The 23257-nt window shown below is 35.4% G+C and overlaps 1 protein-coding gene across 7 annotated transcripts in view; it reads right to left on the reverse strand.

Moving 5' to 3' along the window:
* The window catches only part of LOC127503615 (transcription factor 4-like), a 159391-nt gene that overhangs the window by 76517 nt on the left and 59617 nt on the right, over positions 1-23257 (reverse strand). For all 7 annotated transcript variants that reach the window (XM_051877642.1, XM_051877640.1, XM_051877639.1 and 4 more), the window contains one exon: positions 7873-7931. In XM_051877642.1, the coding sequence (XP_051733602.1) occupies positions 7873-7931 (59 nt within the window). The remainder of the gene's footprint in view (positions 1-7872; positions 7932-23257) is intronic.

The raw sequence follows: 23257 nt of genomic DNA on the forward strand, positions 1-23257 counted from the left end.
TCAGCACGATTTAGCAAACCGAGGGAAAGAAATAGTAAAACGTCAGCACGATTTAGCAAACCGAGGGAAAGAAATAGTAAAACGTCAGCACGATTTAGCAAATCGAGGGAACGAAATAGTAAATCGTGTGCACTATTTAGGAAATTGAGGGAACGAAATAGTAAAACGTGTGCACTATTTAGCAAATTGAGGAAACGAAATAGTAAAATGTCTGCATGATTTAGCAAATCGAGGGAACTAAATAGTAAAACATGTGCACAATTTAGGAAATCGCGGGAACAAAATAGTAAAACATCCGTACAATTTAGCAAATCGAGGGAACGAAATAGTAAAACATCTGTACAATTTAGCAAATTGAGGGAACGAAATAGTAAAACGTCAGCACGATTTAGCAAACCGAGGGAAAGAAATAGTAAAACGTCAGCATGATTTAGCAAATCGAGGGAACGAAATAGTAAATCGTGTGCACTATTTAGCAAATCGAGGGAACGAAATAGTAAAATGTCTGCATGATTTAGCAAATCGAGGGAACGAAATAGTAAAACGTCTGTACAATTTAGCAAATCGAGGGAACGAAATAGTAAATCGTGTGCACTATTTAGCAAATCGAGGGAACGAAATAGTAAAATGTCTGCATGATTTAGCAAATCGAGGGAACGAAATAGTAAAACATGTGCACAATTTAGGAAATCGCGGGAACAAAATAGTAAAACATCCGTACAATTTAGCAAATCGAGGGAACGAAATAGTAAATCGTGTGCACTATTTAGGAAATTGAGGGAACAAAATAGTAAAATGTCTGTACAATTTAGCAAATCGAGGGAACGAAACAGTACAACGTTCGCATGATTTAGCAAATCGAGAGAACGAAATAGTAAATCGTGTGCACTATTTAGGAAATCGAGGGAATGAAATAGTAAAACATCTGTACAATTTAGTAAATCGAGGGAACAAAATAGTAAATCGTGTGCACTATTTAGTAAATCGAGGGAACGAGATAGTAAAACATCCGTACAATTTAGCAAATCGAGGGAACGAAACAGTACAACGTTCGCATGATTTAGCAAATCGAGAGAACGAAATAGTAAATCGTGTGCACTATTTAGGAAATCGAGGGAATGAAATAGTAAAACATCTGTACAATTTAGTAAATCGAGGGAACAAAATAGTAAATCGTGTGCACTATTTAGTAAATCGAGGGAACGAGATAGTAAAACATCCGCACGGTTTAGCAAATCGAGTGAACACCTCACTATGTTGCATATATATATATCTGCAACATAGTGAGGTCATAGGACACAAGTTTTTTAAATGTAAATTGTTGTATACTGTTTCACTTTCTATTATGTTTTAAGCAGTATGCAGTATATAGTATGCCGTGTGCAGCAGGCTAGTATTCCATCCTGACCAGTCACATGATGATGAAGTGTTCACACTGCTCTGGAATGCCATCATCACACACTCACACACACGCTCACCATTGAGTAATGAGGCAGTGATGAGCGCATCCCGCAGCGCGGGGGTCAAAGGTCAGAGAACTGTCTCAGCTGCTGCCGAGGAGCCGTGATGACACAGCAGAGTGTGTGTGTGTGTGTGTGTGTGTGTGTGTGGTGAAGTAATCCACCTTTATGCACACAGTCCAAACTGAATCCCCCTCCATTGCTTCCCAAAACACACACACACATCAGAGCTCCACAGGAGGAAACTGATGCATGTGAGCGTCTCCTCCAGTCTTCAGGAAGGAGCCATTAATTATGAGAACACAGTACAGAACACCTGTACACACACACACACACACACACATTGTCTCAAGAGTTCAGGTGTCATATATGGTAGGTAACCATGTCTGTCGGTCTCTAACATACCAAAACAGAAGAATTATGAATGAACGTTGTTAATGCATGATTTAAGTTCATGCAGCGCTCATGTGATGCACTACTGCACCAAAAACAAAGTGCATTTTAAAATCGCCTTATTTGGATGGAAATATATATATACATATATTTAGCTGAACATGCAATATATAGATGTCACATGACATTATTGTAGCATACTATTTGAAATGTGTATTTTTGCATACTGTTTCACATTCTAAATAGTATGCAGTACGCTAGTATTCCATCCTGAACGGCCACAGTACTCCATTAATCTCCAGAGCGGTGAAACAGAAACGTCTAAGCAAGGATCAGGCCTATCCCACAATGCTCTCTGCTCAGGACACATCTTACACAGCGTTCGGTGTCAAAGTGAACGCAGCACGCGGCCAGTCAAAAGACGAGCGCTTCACACTCAGGCTCTTTCCTTTAGGAAGCGCAGCGAGACAAACACCTCGGAAACGGATCGGCGCCAGAACCGGCGGCCGAGAGGAACGAGAGGAAATCTGCACCTCTCATCCTGTCTGCATCTGTTTATCCGTCTCACTCTCGCTGGCACGACGCCTCAATAACAGACAGGAAGAGAGCAGAGACGACATCCAAAGCCATTTATCTGAGAGGTAAAATGCAATGAAAAGGTAAATGCGGGTATAAATGAATATTTGTAAACCCATTAAAGTGGAGGTGATGTTAGCGGAGTCTGAAAATAACCACGCGTTTGTGTGTGTGTAAGAGTCCTCACACTGATTTCTGGCTCTCGTCACCTAGCGAAGCTTTAGCACAGGAAGAGGAATTGGATGCAAAGAGACGGCAGGTGAAGACACACACACACACACTCTCACACACACGGGCCTTTTTACAGCAGGGCTTTTAACAAGGGGCAATTAACACTTTGACGTGCAACAAGGAGAAAAGTACTCGAGCAGACAAGCAGCTAAATATCAGAGAGACATGAGGAGTAATCACACACACACACACACACACACATGCATAAGTGTAAATCACCGCTTTTTCAAACAAAAAATAACATCTCGAGTTAAACATCAAATCATAAACGAGTCGTGAACAGCAAGTCAAATAGAGCGAATGACGCGCACATGCATAACACTCCTGTAGAGACTGTACAGAGAGCCTGGACACTGATCAAGTCAAGAAAGATTTACAATAAGAACATAAGAACATGCTTTTTTCCATGTTCATCTTCCTTTAGTATGTTTAATGTTGCTGTTTGAGCATGAAAAAGACTTCTCTATATCAGTGTCAGTGTTTCTGAACTCCCTGAAACGCCTGAGTTTTCTTCACAATATTCCTCATTTAAATAATTCATACGCAAAATAAATGGGCGGGGCCTGGTTGAGTTTTGAAACTGGCGGTTATGGTAAGGGGTGGGGCAATTCCCAAACACCAATCACAACACACTGCTCCAGCCGACCAATCAGAAATCATAAAAATGTAAAATTAATTAAATAATTAAAAAATAAAACAAACAAAATTAATTGATAAGAAGTGAATAACTAATGCAATAATAAAAAATAAATGAAATTAAATGAATTGATGAGGATCTAATAATTATCGAAATTATAAAAATTAAAAATTAAAAAAAAAAAATTTCAATAACAACAAATCAAAATGCAAAGTGAATAACCAATGAAATCATAAAAATGTAAAATTAAATTATTTTAAAATTAAACAATCAAATTGAGTTGATGAGAAGCGAATAACTATTGAAATCATAAAAAATGAAATTAAATAGTTTTAAAATAAAAACAATGAAAATTAGTTAATAGGAAGCGAATAATTAATGAAATCCTAAAAATAAAATTAAAATAAATAATTTTAAAGTATATTATTCTATTTTTTTTTTTACAAATATTTTATAATGAAAAATTAATGCAAAAAGTAAATGAATATATTTAGAATAAATGCAATCAAAGCACTTATTAAAAAAGATTATTTAAAAAAGAAAATTAACTACATTTTAAGTTAATATTTCACTAATTTAACAACAAATTCACATTTACTAGTTTTTAATTACTTCATTTCGTATCAAAATGTATCTGCATTTCATTTTATCTTCGGATTGGTCAACACCGATGTGTGTGTGTGTGTGTGTGTGTGTGTGTGTGTGTGTGTGTGGGAGAGTTTGTGATGCGTCTGCTGTGGAAACATCTTAGGAATGTGTGTGTATGTGTGTGTGTGTTTGTGTGTGTGTGTGTGTGTGTGTGTGTGTGTGTAGCCTTGACCAGCAACCCAATGACAGTCTGAGACTGCACAGGAAACGGACACACACACACACACACACACACACACACACACACACACACACACACACACACAGATGTTTCCATATCAGAGCACCACTCAACTGCAGCTGTACTCTTTCTCTCACAAACACACACATTGCGTAAATGACATTGTCATTTGACCCGTGAGCGTCTTTATCTCTTCAATGCAATAAAACCCTTCTGATTCAACCGCTGTGTGTGTGTGTGTGAAATATGTTTATTTGTGTTGCTGTTAACTCATATTCACACTGTAACTCACTTACATCCACACACACAATAAACCACCACACAATAATAATTCATGTTGACTCTGTACATAATTTCTTGCCGTTATTATTTTTACGTGTTATATTACAGCATATGACCAGCTGAGACCCTCCGTCTGTCTGTGTGTGTGTGTGTGTGTGTGTGAGAGAGAGTTTTTCGTTCCCACCACCATTAGATTAATAAACTAGATTTTGCTGTGCAGTTGCTAACGTGTTCCAAATGTTAAAATGTTGCATGTTAGTGTGTTGCTATGCAGTTGCTATGGTGCTGCGGGTGGTTGCTAGGTGCTTTCTTACCATCACGCGTGAAAAGACAAACACTGCCGAATTAGCTCACTTTCAATCTGAATTGAACTGGCCACACCCACAGGAAGAGGAATTCAAGTCTGGTAATGCATTCTGCCTACTGAAAGCCTATAAAAACTGTCAGAATATATTATTAAAATGTTCTTTATTAAGCCAAAATTGAAAGTTTGTCTTGTGCATTTATAGTTAAAAATGAGAGTTATCTGAATTTCTTTACATTTAAATTAGTTTTTAATTCCACTTTCTTTACTTTCAAATTCAAATTGCAATTCTCCATCCTGTTTGCAACCTCAATTCAAATGAAGGAGTTGAACTGGAATTTAAAAGGCATTATCAGTTCAATTCTGAATGATGCAAAAAAAAAAAAAAAAAAAAAATTATATATATATATATATATATATATAAAATAAAATGTAATAAAAAATAATAAAATAAAAACTAAAAAAATAAAATAAATATAACAAAATAAAATAAAATAGTTAAAAAATAAAATAAATGAAATAAAATAAAACAATAATATAAAACAAAAAACAAATAAATAAATGAAACAAAATACAATAAAATAATAAAATAAAAAATAAAATACAACAAAATAAAATAAAATTATTAATTATATTTTATAAAATATATTTTAAATATTTTAAAAGACATTTTATTTTTAGGGATGTTCAGAATTAATTATTAACCCTAATAAGAGCAGTAGTAATAATAATGACGGCTTTAAACACCACTTTATTTCATATTTAATGATTGATGAGGAAGTGTTTAAAGCCTTTTAATAATAACCTTTATCATCGTTAACTAAAACTAAAATCACACACACACCCTTCGCTGTGACGTCTAAATCCTGTTTTTGGCAGCGGTCGAGGTTTCAGGATTAGCTCTGGTCTGAATGTGAGTGAGTGTGTGTGTCACGACCCAGAGCGCTGGAAACATCTCCCCTAGCTAGTGAGCTTCCGTTTGGAGCACCACCTCAAGGTCACGCAGGGGTCAAAGGTCAGATCTGTCCGATCAGGTACGAGAAACCGGTCTGTTCTGACCCTCAGCTCACATTCAGCTCAGCAATGACAGCGGTGAGAGAATAAAAATGAGATTTTTGCAGAGATGTTCTTATAAAACTGATTTTACAAGCAATATCGAGAGGATAGATGGAATGAGGACCTCCTCATGCGAATTCACCCACCCTTCCCAGAATTCCAAGCGACACAGTATTTTAAAGTGACATAAACGCTGTCGGATGCGTTACACCGTTCTGTCACTCACAACCCGACGGTCCGCCTTCCTCTGATGGGTTTGTCTTGTAAACTGTCAGGAAAGATTAATTCGAGAGCGAGCTCGCAGTTCTGAAGACCCTGCTGGCGACCCGCAAACCCGGCGAGTGAGAAAACTTTCCACAAACTCACGTTAACACCAGTCGCATCACTTCAGACCGCATTTGCATGCTGGATTAATTAGGCGCGTTTCCATGGCTGCCATTCTTCTAACTTCAATGTGAAGTGTGTCATTTTCTGGATGTTAAAACACTTTCTCACAAGAAGTGAGAGTCACTGTAAGTCTGAAGATTGAAACGCTGTGACACTTTCAGAACACTGATCTGTTTGTTTGAAGGACCAACAACTTTTGAATTAAATATTCAGCCAGAACAATTACCATACAGCACTATACATGTTTGGTATATGGTCTCGTCCCCACAGAAGTAGACCAAAACCGGTAATAAACGTTTTAAAGGGGACCTATAATGCCCCTTTCACAAGAAGTCTCTGGTGTCTCCAGAATGTGTCTGTGAAGTTTCAGCTCAAAATACCCCACAGATCATTTATTATAGCTTGTCAAATTTGCCCCTATTTGGGTGTGAGCCGTTTTTGTGTGTGTCCCTTTAAATGCAAATGAGCTCCGCTTTCCAGAAGAGGGCGGAGCTTTAACAGCTCACGCTTCGGTCGCTCAACAACAACAAAGCTGGAGAATCTCACGCAGCCAAAATGACGACGGTGTTCAGCCTTACATTGTTCAAACCGGAGTCGACACTGATGGAGAGACTCAGGAAGAAGTTACAACTTTTAGACGTTTCTGAATGGTTAGTGGATAAATTTATGTAGTTGCTGTGGAGTTGATTCAACTCATCCACTAGCATGTGCCGTCATGTTAATCTTTTGTGCAAATCCAGCTTTGAATTGACCCTCATTTGTGAAGCAGCCCTTTACAATATTGAAGTAAATAAAATGCCTTCAGTTAAAGATGAAAAACACACAAAATGAAAAAGTAGACTCCAAAAAGCAAACTACTATAAATGAACACAGTATGGAGCGGTTAAATTGAAACAGGTCTATTCTTGATGTTGTATCTGGCGTTTGAACATCCATATGTCTCTTAATATAAACACGATGGGCTGGTGAGAGATCGTACACACACACACACACACACACACACACAGAGCTGTATGTGTTCATATATGTGCTTTAGCAGAAGCGTGCTACAGGGCCATCTGCTAACGGTACCGGCTGCAATGCAAACAAACCGCTTGTTTATTTATTTATTCCACTACAGAAACTCCAACAGCTGCTATTCACTTAAAATATCACATTTAAAATTTATTTCACATAAAAAGATGCAGCGCCGGAAATAACTCAACAATAACTGCTGTAATTACTATTGATCATCGCTAACTTTTCCTCTCATAGAAAAAATCAGGATCTCAAGATTTTCTCCTAGAAAATTAAATTAAAGACTTTTATCGAAGACTCTTCCAGTCATTTTTGATAACTGGATAAGGTTTTAAAAATATTTTGTAGAGCGTGTGCTCATACATTTCTAGTCGAAAATGTATAATGTACAGCAAAGAAATTTTTTTTATGATTTTATTCATTTCCATGGCTTTTAAAGACCTGGAAATCACATATATTACATATGAAATGTCTAGGTTTTCCAATTTGTCAGATGATTCTCCTGAGAAAAGACCTCTCACATGTGAGTTTCAGTAGAGATCTCAAACTGTGCTCAGATACAAAACCTGCAATCAAAACTCAGGAGATCTCAATATAAACAGACTCGTACCAGCGACTTATCCGGGTGTTTTCTACTTTAGGAGAAACATCTGAGACATCTTGAGCAGTTAATGAGCAATTCTCACTGAGGGTTTCTTACCTGACAGCCGTGAATGCTGGAGTCTCGTCCGTAAGAGTACGACGCTCGCTCCGTTTTACCTGTTTAAAGAGACGAAGGACAGATCATTAGCACATGAATTCATTACTCCTCAACTCAATCTAAACATAAACATTTGTTGATCTTCTAATAACATCCTTTAAACCTGAAAGGACGAGCGAGAATGGGACGAAACGACAGCAAAAGCCAGCGGCGGCCGCGTGAATTCCCGCACGGACAGCTGGCGTGAGGCTTTCAATCGCCGCTTTTCAAGACCTTCAAACATCACAAGCTCTATTTATTTCCGCAGGTTGAAATCAGACGCTTTGACGAACAGAATCTGCTCTGGTTTGTGTTAAATGAAAGAATGAAGATGTTTGACTTGTGTTTTGTTTTACTGATGTTGCCAGAACAAAGAAACGCCAGGGAAGTAGACGACGAGCGGTTCGGGCTCCTTTAGAGGCAAGCGGGCATGTGAAATCTGGTATTAGCAGAATAAAGACCTTCTCAAAGTCTCACAAACACTCGTCTACAGGCTGTTAATTATATAGAAGAACATGCTTGAATGCGTCCTGCCTTGAGCTGCACTGGGACAGGCAGGAGCGCAGCCAAACACACACACACACACTGCAAATATTGTTAAAGTCTTGTGACCTCATCCAGTCATAATCAAATGAGCCCAATTACAGAAGCCTGCTCATGTTCTCCTTCTGACAGACCAACCTGAGCCGTCCGCTACGCTGTATAAACGTCCAAATACGTCCATTTTAATAAAGACAACAGTGCTATTCAATATGCAAACATTATTTCAACTATTAAAGTCTTTGCTATCCATCACAAAAATGTAACACAGTAACTATATAGTAAAACAAAATGAATGATTTTCAGATGAAAACCAACAAAAACAACAGCTATTTACTACTGCAAACACTAAAATTTCTATTATAGCTAAAAAATAATTAACCATAGAGTAAAACAAAGTACATATTATCATCATTATAATACTCTAAAAGCATCATAAATTAAGACAATTTCAGTAGTCGTGATTTATGTGTCAAAAGCCCATTTGAATTAAGACAACAAAGCTATTTACTACACTAAAAATGCTGGGTTAAAAACAACCCAAGTTGGGTTGAAAATAGACAAACCCAGCGATTGGGTTAAATGTTTGACTCAACCTGCTGGGCAGTTTTATTTAACCCAACTATTGTTTAAAAATGACTATATGTCTGACTTAAAATGAACCCAAAATAAGTTGGAAATTAAAAATCAGACAATAATTACTAGAGGAAACAATAATAATCAAAAGGTGAAAATTTATTAAACATATTAATAAATGTTAATTTCCACCATATTTTGGGTTCATTTTAAGCAAGAAATAAAGTCATTTTTAAACAATAGTTGTGTTAAATAAAACTACCCAGCATGTTGGTCAAACATTTAACCCAATCATGGGCAGACCTGCAAACTCACAAGAGGTGAAAAAGGTGACAAACTAAATAGTTGTAGTGCGGTCCGGGGGCATCCTCCTCCATGAGAAAATTTTTGTGATTTTAACATGTAATTATTTAACATTTTGGTGCACTCTGACAAGAAAATAAATGGAAAAAACATTTGCTTCAAGTAAAAAAAAAATAATAATTATTGACACTAGGGCTGGGCACTGACACAAATTTTACAATTTTGCAATTGTGATTTGATTTTAATTTGATTACCTTTAATTCAATCTTGATTAATTTGGGGCCTATAAGGTAAAGTACATGGCAAATTTCCTCAAAGAAAAAAATATCTCTCAACTAATGCTGTAAACTATACAGGGAAAGGTTAAAATGAATCGATTTGTATGCTACTTACAAATAAATTACCCATAAAGAAGTTTTTATAATAACGTTATAATGCATTTATGACATAATTATGCTTCTACTCGTTTTTTAGGCTATATAAACATTTAAATGCTGTCATAAAATGGATTTATTCAAACATACATTCAATATTGAAGCACGTTAATTACAATTACAAGGGATATGCAATAGCCTAGTGCATAAATGTAGCAAAATGCTCCTCTCTAAGTTCATTTTTGTAGCTGATTAACTTGTTTTTGGACACTGAGCGGCTTTTCTGAGGTAAATGGGACATTTTTTACAATCTGTTTTATTGACGTCTTTCCGCGGTTGAAACACTCATTGAGCGACTACATGAGACATGATACGGATTTTGTTAAGTTGTACTGTATCTTTCAACATACATTGAGAGGTTGTTGTAAGTCATGTAACTAGTGAAGTGGAAGAGATGATCGGTTTGTGCGCTCTGCTTAAACTGAGGCGCTGTCACGCACCACAGAACGCCAGGAAAGATCGCGACAGAGACGTGACGTCTCTGATCTCACTCCAGTCTATGAGAAAGTAGCCCATTTTCGATTCTTGTGAGGTTTATTGTGCTTGCAATTTCACCCTGAACACCCCCACCCACCGAAAAAAAACCTCTTCGGATCTACACGATTCACATAAATGACATATTTTGATTCAAAACAGCAAATTTCGCCGAAAAGCGACTAGTTTGCAGGTATACGCTGGGTTTGACCATATTTAAACCAACTTGGGTTGTTTTTAACTGTACTATAAATGTTCAAACGCTACAATTTCTACTTTCTCTCAAAATCTGCCAAACAAAAAACATCCTACAATCATTCATTATAACTATAAAATCATCATAAATTAATATGAGAATCTCAGCAGTTGTGTTTTTAGATGTTTTATGTGTCAACAGCCCATCTGATAAAAACAATAAAGCCATTTACTACTATAAACTCACTAAATTTACACTAAAATGTACACTTTCTCTCAAAAAATGACCATGTTAATAACAGAATAAAATAAAGTACATGCAGTACTATCATCACTATAACTCTAATATCATCACACACACACATACACACACACACACACACACACACTCACTCACACACACACACACACAGGAATCATTGTACTCTGCTCTGATCTGAACATTTTCCAGGTGGAGTCCCAGAACACGTTGATTCCTCAAAGGTCAAACAAGAGGTCAACCACTACCACACGCATGACCCGCGTCCAAACACACAACAAAACACGCTGCATTCATCTGAATCATGAAGCAGAACACGTGAAGAACATCGTCTGAAGATCATGTAAATACTGTACACATGACTGCATACAGACGCTGAATGATTTCACACAAACACAGAGGGAGAAATAAATCTGTCTTGTTCTTTGGGACGTTCAACAGTTTCCGAGAACACTGGTCGTGTTTCCTCCTGAGTCCTGAGCTTTCGCTGGATTCAGAAAAACATCTTTCTAAATCCTGCTAATCCACAGGACCGTGGAACTGGAAGTGGGAATGAAATCCGGAAGAGAGCTGGAATAGGACAGGAATGCCACAGACGGAACATCACTCTGGAAAAACACACACATTGAGCACAGATGCTCGCGCTCTTCCTGTCTTGTGTTTGCTGTTACTTTACTTTATTCTTTAGCTTGTTCCAGACCTTTTTGAAATCAAAATTCAGCTCTTATCTTTTATGGAACATCGCGGTGTTTATAAATTATTTATCCATGCACATTATTGCTTTAAATTCATGTTCCTCATAATCTTGAATCAGAATAACTTCCTCTTGCAGTGACATCTCCTCTTTTCTTTGATGACGAGGGCGGGGCAACCTGTCACTCACATGAGATCCACCAATAGCAAACCACAACCATCCATTCAATTCCTCACAGACAAAATCAAGCCCCGCCCTACATTTGTTCTTGTTTGAGAAGCCATTTCACTCAGATATACGGCACAATAGGGAAGAAAAGCCGAATGTAGCTTAAGTTTCATGACGACTTTAAGATCTGCACCAAAAAAATTAATACAGTATGTTCACATAAAACAAACCTCAAAACAAATCATGTATCTCAGATTCTGTTACTTAAAGGCAAGACAATATAGATGAAGAGACTAAAAATGTAATCCATATCACCATACTTTCACAGCACATTAGGACAATTGTTTTCTGATATGTTATGTTTAAATATGCAAATGAGGCATCATCTAATTAAATATAGGGTTGGGTATTAACACAAATGTCATGATTTGATTCGATTTCGATTTACAAGCTTGTGATTCGATTCCGATTTTGATTCGATATCAATTATTTTGAATATATATATATATATACACACACACATCAGATTATTTATATAATCTCTCAACTAATGCTGTAAACTATACATGGGAGTCAGTTACTATATTACTATAATATTGAAAGTTAAAATTAACTGATTTGTATAGGCTACAAACACTTAAATTACACTCAGGGAAGTTTTTATAATAATAAAGTTATAATACTAACTTCACAATTACATAATTATATTTCTACACCAATTTGTTTTTAGAAATATAACCATTTAAATGGTGGCTGTCATAAAAAACGACAGATTTATTCAAACATGCATTAAATATTGAAGAACATCAAAAATTATAATGAATATGGTGCACATATTTAGCAAAATACTCCTCTGTAGAGTTCATTTTTCTAGCTGACTAACAAGTTTATGGTCATTGAATATGTTTGTTCTGAGGTAAATGTGACGTTACGTGACATTGTTTACAAGCTGTTTTATTGACGTCTTTCCGCGGTTGAAACACTGATTGAGCGAATACATGAGACATGATACAGATTTCGGTAAGTTGTACTGTATCTTTTAACATACCTTCAGATGTTCATTCATGTTTATTCATGGAGGAGATGATCAGTTCACGCCCGCTTCTTCGCACTTTCGCTTCTCTTGAACTGAGGCAATACAGTGATGTCACGCGCCACATTAAAGAGCGCCAAAACGGTTTATTTTCTTGAATTTCGTAATAAAATGGACATAATTTTAAATCTGAGACTTTGATTCATATCAAAAGTAAGAAAGCATAAAGCTTATTGCGATTTATTTCATGGGAGGCGCTCTACATCCATTCATTCACCAACTGAAAACAGGCTAGACTAATCGATTGATATCGGTTCGTAATAATGAGCGAGAAATCGTTTTTTTTTTTACCCAGCCCTATTTAAATATATACACCTTTGCATACAACAGAAGTCTGAACATTGGATGTTAAAAAAAAAACTGTAAAGTTTGGTGTATGTAAATCTGCTGAAGTAACGATTTCTGTCTCACAGCCTTTAAAGATAAGGATTGAAATTGAAATCTAAAGACGCAAAGATAATGTGTAACAAAAAACTGCTTCCTCTAGTCTGAAATAAGAGCAAAACAGCCCAAAATCTCAATCAAAATCAGAAGAGTTAGTCTGACAAACCTCATGACATGTTTTATTCAGTACATTTTGATTTGTTTTTGTACTGATAAATCAGTGGTTCCCAAACTTTTTAGAGTGGGGATTACCATCCTTCTGCATACCCCCTCTCTTCCACTTAGTCTGCAGTCACACCTTTACCATTAAGGGACAATATTTGCCCCCTAAATTGATTTTCCAGTGCATATTTTTACCTTTATGAATAACTTTATAAAATAAATAATGTTTTAAATTAAAAATATATAATAGAGAAATATGCAATGATGGTAAAACTAAGTAAAACTTTTAAATATTAAACTAAAACCGCCAGTAGGTGGCAGCAAGTCACTGTTTTTATGAGTGAGTCATCGAGTCATTCATTCAGTAACGAAGCAAGTGGCTGTGAATGAATCACTGAATCACTGACTCTCACGATTTGTTTAAAGTCGCAGAATTGTTCGCAAAACAGACGTGTGTTGTAGTTCTGCTGTGGTTTTCGTTAGAACTATTATTTCATTGCAAAATGGAGTAAATACTGACAGTACTGTGTTTAAAATGTACGTTTTGTTTTTTGACCTGCCACGTTTGCAGTCATGTGGATATTTGCGAACAATTGCATTCTTGCTCGTTATCATCATTAATACAAGAACTCACACAAGGTATGTTTTTGTATCGGAGAAAGTTTGAGTCTTAAATCGAAATTAATCATGTGAGTAAGTGCTAAATCCCCACTTTTACAAAGGTGCATTGTCGAGTAATTTAACGTGATTTAAAGCAGCAGACTCTGCACACAATCTACATATGCATGCTGCTCATGTGGATACAGTCAGTTTTGACTGCAAATGATGAGGTAATTTGATTAAATGTACTGGATTTATGGCATTTTGGCAGTTAGAAATACATGCTCGATTTTAATATTAGTTTAAAGTAGAATTAAGTGAACTACTCAGCATTTTGTTTGCGTACCCCCTTTCATCACCTCGCGTACCCCAGTTTGGGAACCACTGCGATAAATGAATGAGGTCAAGCGAAATCAGATGTTTTACTTTGAAATGTGCAGCGATCACATTTCTTTAAATATATCATAACTTAATAATCACATATTAGAGCTCAATTCCTGTACTTCAGTCCCTAAATTTAAGACCTCTAACATATTGATATTTGAGACTTTTGTTATACTTTCTAAGACCTTAAATTTTACAGACACATTTGTTTGGTTCTTGTTCATTTCTCTGGTGTTAAACATCACAGATCTGCCGCTGGTTTCTCATGTTCCCTCATTAGATAATGTCTTTGTTTCTGCGCTGGTATTTTAAGGCTAATAATATCGTTTTGCTCTGATCTCTTGACTTTTAGCACAGGCTGATTTCTGAGTCACGCTGAAGTTTCTCTGCGGTTTTGACAGGGTGTTTTCGGCACACGCATGACAGCCCCTCATTACACGGGAGAACACGCGCCCCGTGAATAAGTGGTTTTGTTATGGATAATAACTGGCTCATAATCATCAGCTAGTCAAAGACAAACCCGCTCTGACTCATCCACACCGGCAGATTATGGATTATATTCAGAGTTTCCCAGAGTTTCTCCGGACCAGCTGCGTATCATCACTGTCGTTAGCACATGTTACGCGAAACACAAACGTCATACGTTTTCCTCGGGAAAAACTGCTGAGAAGCACAAACACGAGATATTTTGCTGGTTTGGGTTTCATTGCGCTAATAAATCGCGTTGACAAAATGAAGATTACGTTCAATCTATCACGTCGGAGCCAAAAACACACGACCAAAACAGCTCAAACAGCAAAAAAACCATTGATTTGCATTCAGAAGTGATCATTACGACACAAAGCATGCGACTGAGACCGTCTCGCTGCCAAAACCGAGATCAAGCAGGTAGAATTAAGGCAGAAACGGGCCGTTATCAGCAGTCTTTCTCACACACACATGCCAGATTCATCCGTGCCAGAGTGTTCAGGGGGGCAGGGTTGAGAGAAAGACAGAAAGAGAGACAAAGAGAGAAGAGAGACAGGATAAAAAAATGTGCTTAACCTTCTGAAACAGTTCATCAAAAAAGCGACATGCGATCGACAGGACGTGAACATCAGACAGCTGCTCCGTCACATCACACACAAACTAAACCTACAACCTTCAATAAAACGCTGAACGCTGATTCTGTCAGCCTGAAAAAACTGCTTTTGAGGGGGAAAATAATCATTTATATCTCTGACAAACCAAAAAACACTCCAAATGCAGCTTATAATAGTTACATATATATAAAAATAACATTGAAATATGTATACATGATAAATATGATGCGCTGATTTTGTATTTTACAATAATCACACATTTGTACTAACCGAACATAAAATACTTGTTTTAAATTTATATAATCATAAATAAACACCAAAATGACTTAAAAAGAGGATAAAGGTCAAAGGTCAAGATCTATACTACTGTATAGTAAGATTTTTGAGTCTCTTCTGCTCACCAAGACCACATTTATTTGATCACAAATACATTAAAAATTGTGAGATATTATTATAATTTAAAACAGCTGTTTTCTAAGTGAATATATAGTAAAGTGTAATTTATATCCAGTGATCAAAGCTGAATTTTCAGCATCATTACTCCAGTCTTCAGAGTCACATGATCCTTAAGAAATCATTCTAATATGATGATTTGCTGCTCAAGAAACATTTATGATTATTAGCAATGTTGAAAACAGTTCATATTTTTGTGGAAACTAATCCTTGCTGAATAAAAGTATATTTAAAAAACATCTAAAGGTAAACGACTCGCAGTTATTGTACATTGACAAATCCATCTACCACACAAATCAAATCATTTCAGAGGTCTGAAACTGTTAAAGCCACTCATTTAGGTTGTACTGGGAAAGAAGGCATCCGGATCTGTAGTTCGGATAACCGTAGGAAGAGACGGCGGCACTATCAGGCAGCTGAGGGCTGCTTATAATGAACAATAATTTGGAAATGATGTCTCTTGACAGGCAATTTCTTTGGAGAAAATTAAGCTACACAATGTTTTGCTCTCCCCATCCCGACGTGGAAAACAAATATGGAACGGCTCCAGCGTGGCAGGGCTTCCTCTGGTTCTAATCCTGTTTGATGCGTGGTCCGCGCTCACGGGGCGGCGGGAGGGACGCTTCTCTCGCCCCGGGGAGACGCAGCGAGTCCGCCCTTCATCTCCGACCCTCCGCAGCACATAAACCCGACCGCAGGCCCGGCGAAACCCAGCCGAGACGCAACCGTCAGAGACGCGTCTGAAACGCAGCCAAAGCCACGGGCCGCACGCAACACCAGCAGCTTTACTGAGCCCAAATACTGCAAAAATGAGCACTGACAACATATTTGATGTGCGAAAATCATACATATTAATGCTTTTGTTTAGGCTAAAATGAAGGAAAAATAATTAGTCTCAAAGTGCAAAACAGCATAATATAAATTAATAAAAAATAATTCTGTATATAAGCTGTGCTTCTGTAGATGAGTACATGTGTGTGTAAATAAATAATTGGGATATTATGTAATATAATTCTTGTATAAGACTCTAATTACTAATAGAGTAAAACATCAAAACAGACAGAAGACAACTAATTAAAAACAGAAGTAGTTTCAGATGCACATAAAGTGAGATCTTTTCTTATAATCGTACTGTGCGAGAAGCTTTAAGAATCATAAAGCCCCATATATGACACTGAGAGCAGGTGCAAAAACATTCACATTTACTGCGAGAAAGAGCGATTTCTGTGCTTTTCCAACCGCTGATTGTCTCGGCTGGTTTTCCACGAACTAATAGTGTCTGACAGCTAATCTAAATATTCCTGGAGTCTCAGTTATGCGGCTATGAGAGATGTCAGATATTAAATCAATAACTGTATCTTAAACAACACGTTACAGTAGAGATAATGACAAAATAAAACACAGCCCAGATCTGCATGGACAAGATGATATTTCTATTTCACACAAAAGAATCACAATATCACAATAATGTAGTAAATATTATATTTATATTACTTTATATTATAGTATAATTCTATTTTCTAATAATATTTTATATATTTATTGATATAATATTGTATTTTTATCTGTGTGTATGAATGCATATATATATATATATATATTTTTTTTTATTCTATTTTATATATATTTACATTATACACACACATATATAAATTATATATGTATTAATTTATACATATATGGGTGTATGTGTATATATATATATATATATATATATATATATATTTATATTTATATATTATATTATATTTTATATTATCTGTGTGTATGAATTTTAATTCTATTATATATATTTTACATTATACACACACACATATATAAATTATATATATATAAATGTATACATATATGGTTGTGTGTGTGTGTGTGTGTGTGTGTGTATATATATATATATATTCTATTTTATATATTTTTTATATTTATATATTATATTTTATTTTATATTATCTGTGTGTATGAATGTGAGTGTGTGTATATATATATTCTATTTTATATATATATTTACACTATACACACATATGTACGTTAATTTTGTGTTATATTATTGTAATTTATACAAATACATATATGCATGTATATATAATTTATTATTGTATATGTATATATGTGTGTGTCTGTATATATATTTCATTTTCTAATTCTATTTTATATTATGTGTGTATGAATGTATATATATATATATATATATATTTCATTTTCTAAATCTATTTTTTATATTTATATATTATATTTTATATTTATATATTTTTATATAAAATATATTTTATCTGTTTGAATGTATATATATATATTATATACACACACAGAAACATATATATATATATATATTCTTTTTTCTATATATTTACATTATACAAACACATATGTTATTGTATGTTATATTGTGTGAATTGTACATACACACACACACACACACACACAAGTATGTATATATAACTGTTATTATTATATATGTATATGTGTGTGTATATATTCCATTTTCTAATTCTATTTTATATATTTTTATATGTATATATTTTATATTATGTGTGTATGAATATGTATGTGTGTGTGTGTGTGTGAGCGCGCGTGTGTGTGTGTATATATATAGTATATATATATATATATATATATATATATAAAATAAAATAAAAATATATATAAATTCTATTTTATATATATTTACATTATTTATACATATATATATAACTTATTGATTATTATTTTGTAATTCATATATATATATATATATATATATATGAATTACAAAATTTCAATGTCAAAATTTCAATATGATAAAAAAAATATGTAATCAGCACATCTAACTAACTAGTTTTAACTAGAAAGAAAATGTTCTTGTATACTGTACAAATTAAATGTGTTATTCTTTCTCTAGGTCAAACGTTAAATAAAGTAATCTTATGAGCACTACTGTACCATAGAATTTGCATCAAGTTGGGTTTTGTTTTGTTTTTAGTTTTATTTTCTTGAATGTATATATATACACACACACATATAGGTCAGTCAGGAAAGTAAGACACACATAACTGGTCTGTGTTATATTTTAAATGTTGTTCATGTCAGATTGCAGTGGGTTGAAGGAGCTCCTGACATGCAGCACATTTTTCCAATGTGAAAAAGCCAAAACGCATTTAGCAGCTCATCGGCTTAAAATAGTTTCGGTGAGGTTTGACGAGGAAAAAAAGACAAGGTAGCGGTTTTGGAAGACGAGCCGGAGTGCTGCGGCGTCTCTGATAGAATTATGAAAGTGAATCTGGCACACGGGCGACCGGAGAGAGAGAGAGAGAGGGAGCCCTGATTGGTCAAGGTCGAGGTTCGGGGGTTGGACGTGCCACTGTGTTCTCGTGCCAAGTTCATCTTTAAAGAAGCGCTCAAAGAGCTTTTCATGTCTCAAAGCCAAAACTTACACAAAACCCCTTTAACGGCACACACACTCGTTCGGTTCAAACGCACGGGTTATCATCAGATACGAAAGTGCTCGGAGTGGGAGTCTAAATGTTTTCCTGACACAGTCTAAACAGAAACCTGCTCTAACCTCAATAATTAAACATGTCATCACGTCCATTTGAGTTCAACGAGGCTGAGTGGAAACGCAAACCAGGGATGATTATTTAAAACAGGGTCCGTGAGGGGGAAGGGTTAAAAAAAGCCCGTTGCATGTGGGGGAGGCCGTACGGACATGAATCACTCGCACTAACACAACAGTTTCCATGACATCAGTGGGCACCAGGCCAGCGTGCCGACAAAGTCTGAAAGGTGCAGAAGGAGACGGCACGGATCCACGGGGAGCTGGCGTCAAAAACAACACGCACACACATGCACAACACCCTAAAAACAATGTCCTCCTTCGGAAAGCTCTTTGTGCCACACCAAAAATTAATTTTACACATGGCTCCGCGAGTCGCCGTCAGCACGACCCTGCTAGCGCGGCCTGCGTTTCGATATCGATAGCTGAACTGTCGCATTAAAATTCTGCCGCGCCAGCGGGGGAGCCACGCACTCGCTAAGTTCCTTTGAAAGCGCTTGATTGCGTTCTAGGCAGAGACCCCCTGTGCAAAACAGCCCTCATTAAACGCCCCGTACGCAGATCGATATAATCACCAAACCCTAAAACATCACGGGGAGGCGCTTGGCAAGCACACACGGGCGCTCGGAGAAATGCACCTGAGTTTGTCGGCGACGTGAGGTGGCGTTCAGGGGTTGCGTCGCTTTGAATACATTTGGCAATTTGGCACGTCCGCCGTGGCGCAAAATTAACCCCGGCCGCCGTTGCAGTTTTGGCATTAGTTATAAAGTTGAACAATTATGTACAAGCGGAAAAAGTTGGAACTGGATCTGCGTGCGTGTGTTTGTTCGAGAGGAGCCTCCGCTGCTGAAATGCGGCAGACACTGCAGATTTTTTGTTGGCTCGGTGACAGCGTTTGCAGTGCCAAACCCCGCGAGTGAACGGCGTACGGGAGCGATCGAAGAGCTTCAGATACTCGTGGATTGGTGTCGGTGTGTCTGTAAATCTCATAATCAACATCAGCAGTGTTCCCTCGCCTCTGAAATCACGATTGTGGACTGAGATTTGTTGACATTTGTGGAGCTGTGATAAACAAACAAACAAACAAACACTTAAATTTAAGTAATTAACACAATATAATATAAAAAATGTAACACTTCTATCTATCTATCTATCTATCTATACATACATTTATTTATATTATTTTAAATAATTCATTGAATAAATTTTTTCTTAACAAATACTTATATTTATAAAGTAAATAACATAATTGTAAAATAAAAAAAAAAAAATGTAACATTTACAAATATTTATGTATCATATATACATTTATTTAAATTGATATAAATATATTTATGTATATTATTATGTAAATTTAATGCATATATGATATAATATATGCATATATATATATATATATATATATATATATATATATATATATATATATTAAAATGTATTTATAAATCTATTTATATTAATATAAATATAGTTTTAATATAGTGTGATTTAAATTTAATGCAAATATTATATATAATAAATATATTACATTTCATATACATTTATATATTATTAGAAATGATATGTGTATATAATATGTATATATATTTAATGCATATATATATATAAAAATATATTTATACATTTATTTATATTAAAATATATTTATACATTTATTTATATTAATATAAATATATTAATATATATTTATATAAATTTAATGCAAATATTATATATATATATACACACACACATACACAATTATTTATATTAACAAATATATTAATGCATAATGTTTATATAATATTTATATACATTTTATGCAAATATATATATATTAAAATTTTAATTTAATTGTTATTTAAATGTATTTATACATTTATTTATATTAATATACATATATTTATATATATATATATATTATTTATATACATTTATTGTAAATATTATATATATTACATTTCATATATATACAATTATTTATATTAATATAAATATATTAATGTATATTGTTTATATAATATTTATACACATTTAATTCAAATATTATTATCCATATATATATATATATATATATATATACACTCTATAACATTTTTGATATTTTTGATATATTTTACTAGTGGGTTCAGGACACTATAGTTCATTTATGTAAGTGAATATAGCAAAATAAAGTAAACTGTGACATATTATACCCAAAAATTCTTCATACAGTGGACTACCAGTAAAATTGATAAAAATTTGGAAACAAAAATTATTCAGACACTTTGACCTGACCATGCTTTGCTTAAGTGTTATCTGACATAATTAAGATGAATTTTTTCTGACACAGTTTAACTCTGAGATCTTGTCATATTTTATTATCATTTTTTTTTTAACTATAGTGAATAAACTGAATTAATGAATGAAATGTTCAAGGTGTCTGAATAAATCTGGGTTTGACTGTATATATATATATATATATATATATATATATACACACACACACACACACATATATATATACAGACACACACATACACACACGGCTTGGTGACAGCGTTTGCAGTGGCTAACACAAACAAACAGTGTACAGGAGCGATGGAAGAGCTTCAGATACTCTCGTTTTGGTGTCGTTGCTTCAGTAAATCTCATAATCAACATCAGCAGCGTTGCTTCTTCCCTCGCCTGCTCTCTTTTGTCTCCTACTTCTTGTGTCTTTTGTTTTAACATGCAAACCAAGACAAAGACAAAGCTGCGTTTTCTAGTTCCTCTTTGTTTTGCGAAGGATTTGTTGCGTGATTCCACAATATCTGACACACAATAAGGATGCGTGCGGCGTACGAGGCTTTCGGTGCGTTTTTGTCAAGTCTAAAAAGCGAAACAGTGTTCTCCATTGTATTTATACGCGGAATAAAACACAAAACCAAAGCAGCAGTAGGGATTACTTGTGCCGCCGAAATCCCGACAATAAAATACATCACAGATCACAAGACAATTTAGCCGAACAATGAACAAAGGAACGTCTCACTAAAGCTCGCCATCTTACTTTGTGCAAAAGAGTGCTTAGATGGTCTTAAAATTCACATCTGTACCGTATGAGAAAGACACACAGAAAGGGATCCGTGCCAAATGGGAACGTTCGACAGGGCTTAGCCGGGAACTGCGATAACTCAACATTTGCATGGCTTTATGAGGGGAAAGCCGCTGTTTGCATTGCGCCTGTAGAACAACTGTAAGCGTGAATATATGAAGTGCGGAGACGAGCGCACAGGTCGAGAGCTGTTGTTTGTGCTGCGTACCTCTTTTTCAGAAAGAGCGCATCGACTCGCTGTCAGAACAATTACCAGCGTTAAACACTCGTGACAGAAGGCGAAACGCAGTTCGACCGTGCTTTGATACGATAAGGCTCATCTCCTGGAAAAATCTCACAGCAAACATCTGAAAACATTTACTTCTCCATTTGAATGTTTTATTTTGTTTCCTCCAGAGCTCGAGGAACGGGGCACCGGCACCGTGATATTCCTTGCCAAAGTGTGTTTGAGCAAACAGAAGTGAAACACTGTATTGAGCCGTCATCTGGACGACGTACAGAAGCGCTAACAGGCATTGGAGACGTTACATTAAATTAAATAAAAAGGCTTCAGTTTACCCAAAGGCTTCAGAGGAGTTATAAAAGAAAATCACAGATTTGAATAAGCTTGTTTAATAGCCTTTAATAGACTTAAGCTAATAAAAAAATGTCCTTTTCAATTCATTTTTAGCCCCTGAAGTGATCTCACTGGAAAATAAAATATATAGTCCAGTTCAGAAACACATCCTGATAATTACGGCATAAATGAATAATAAAGCATTTTCATGGTAAGTGAGAGAGACAAACATTGGTGAACTACATCACACTCAGTGAACAACTGCAGCCAACCTGACACACACACGACCTACAGCTGGACATTTCTCAACTTCTCTGAAGGAACCAAGATTGATTCATTAATTGACTGACTGAATAATTAAACACTTGATGCAGCAGCCGATGCAGGAGACATTACTGAATTTAATGTATT

Source organism: Ctenopharyngodon idella, chromosome 21, assembly GCF_019924925.1.
Source record: "Ctenopharyngodon idella isolate HZGC_01 chromosome 21, HZGC01, whole genome shotgun sequence".
Taxonomy (NCBI): domain Eukaryota; kingdom Metazoa; phylum Chordata; class Actinopteri; order Cypriniformes; family Xenocyprididae; genus Ctenopharyngodon; species Ctenopharyngodon idella.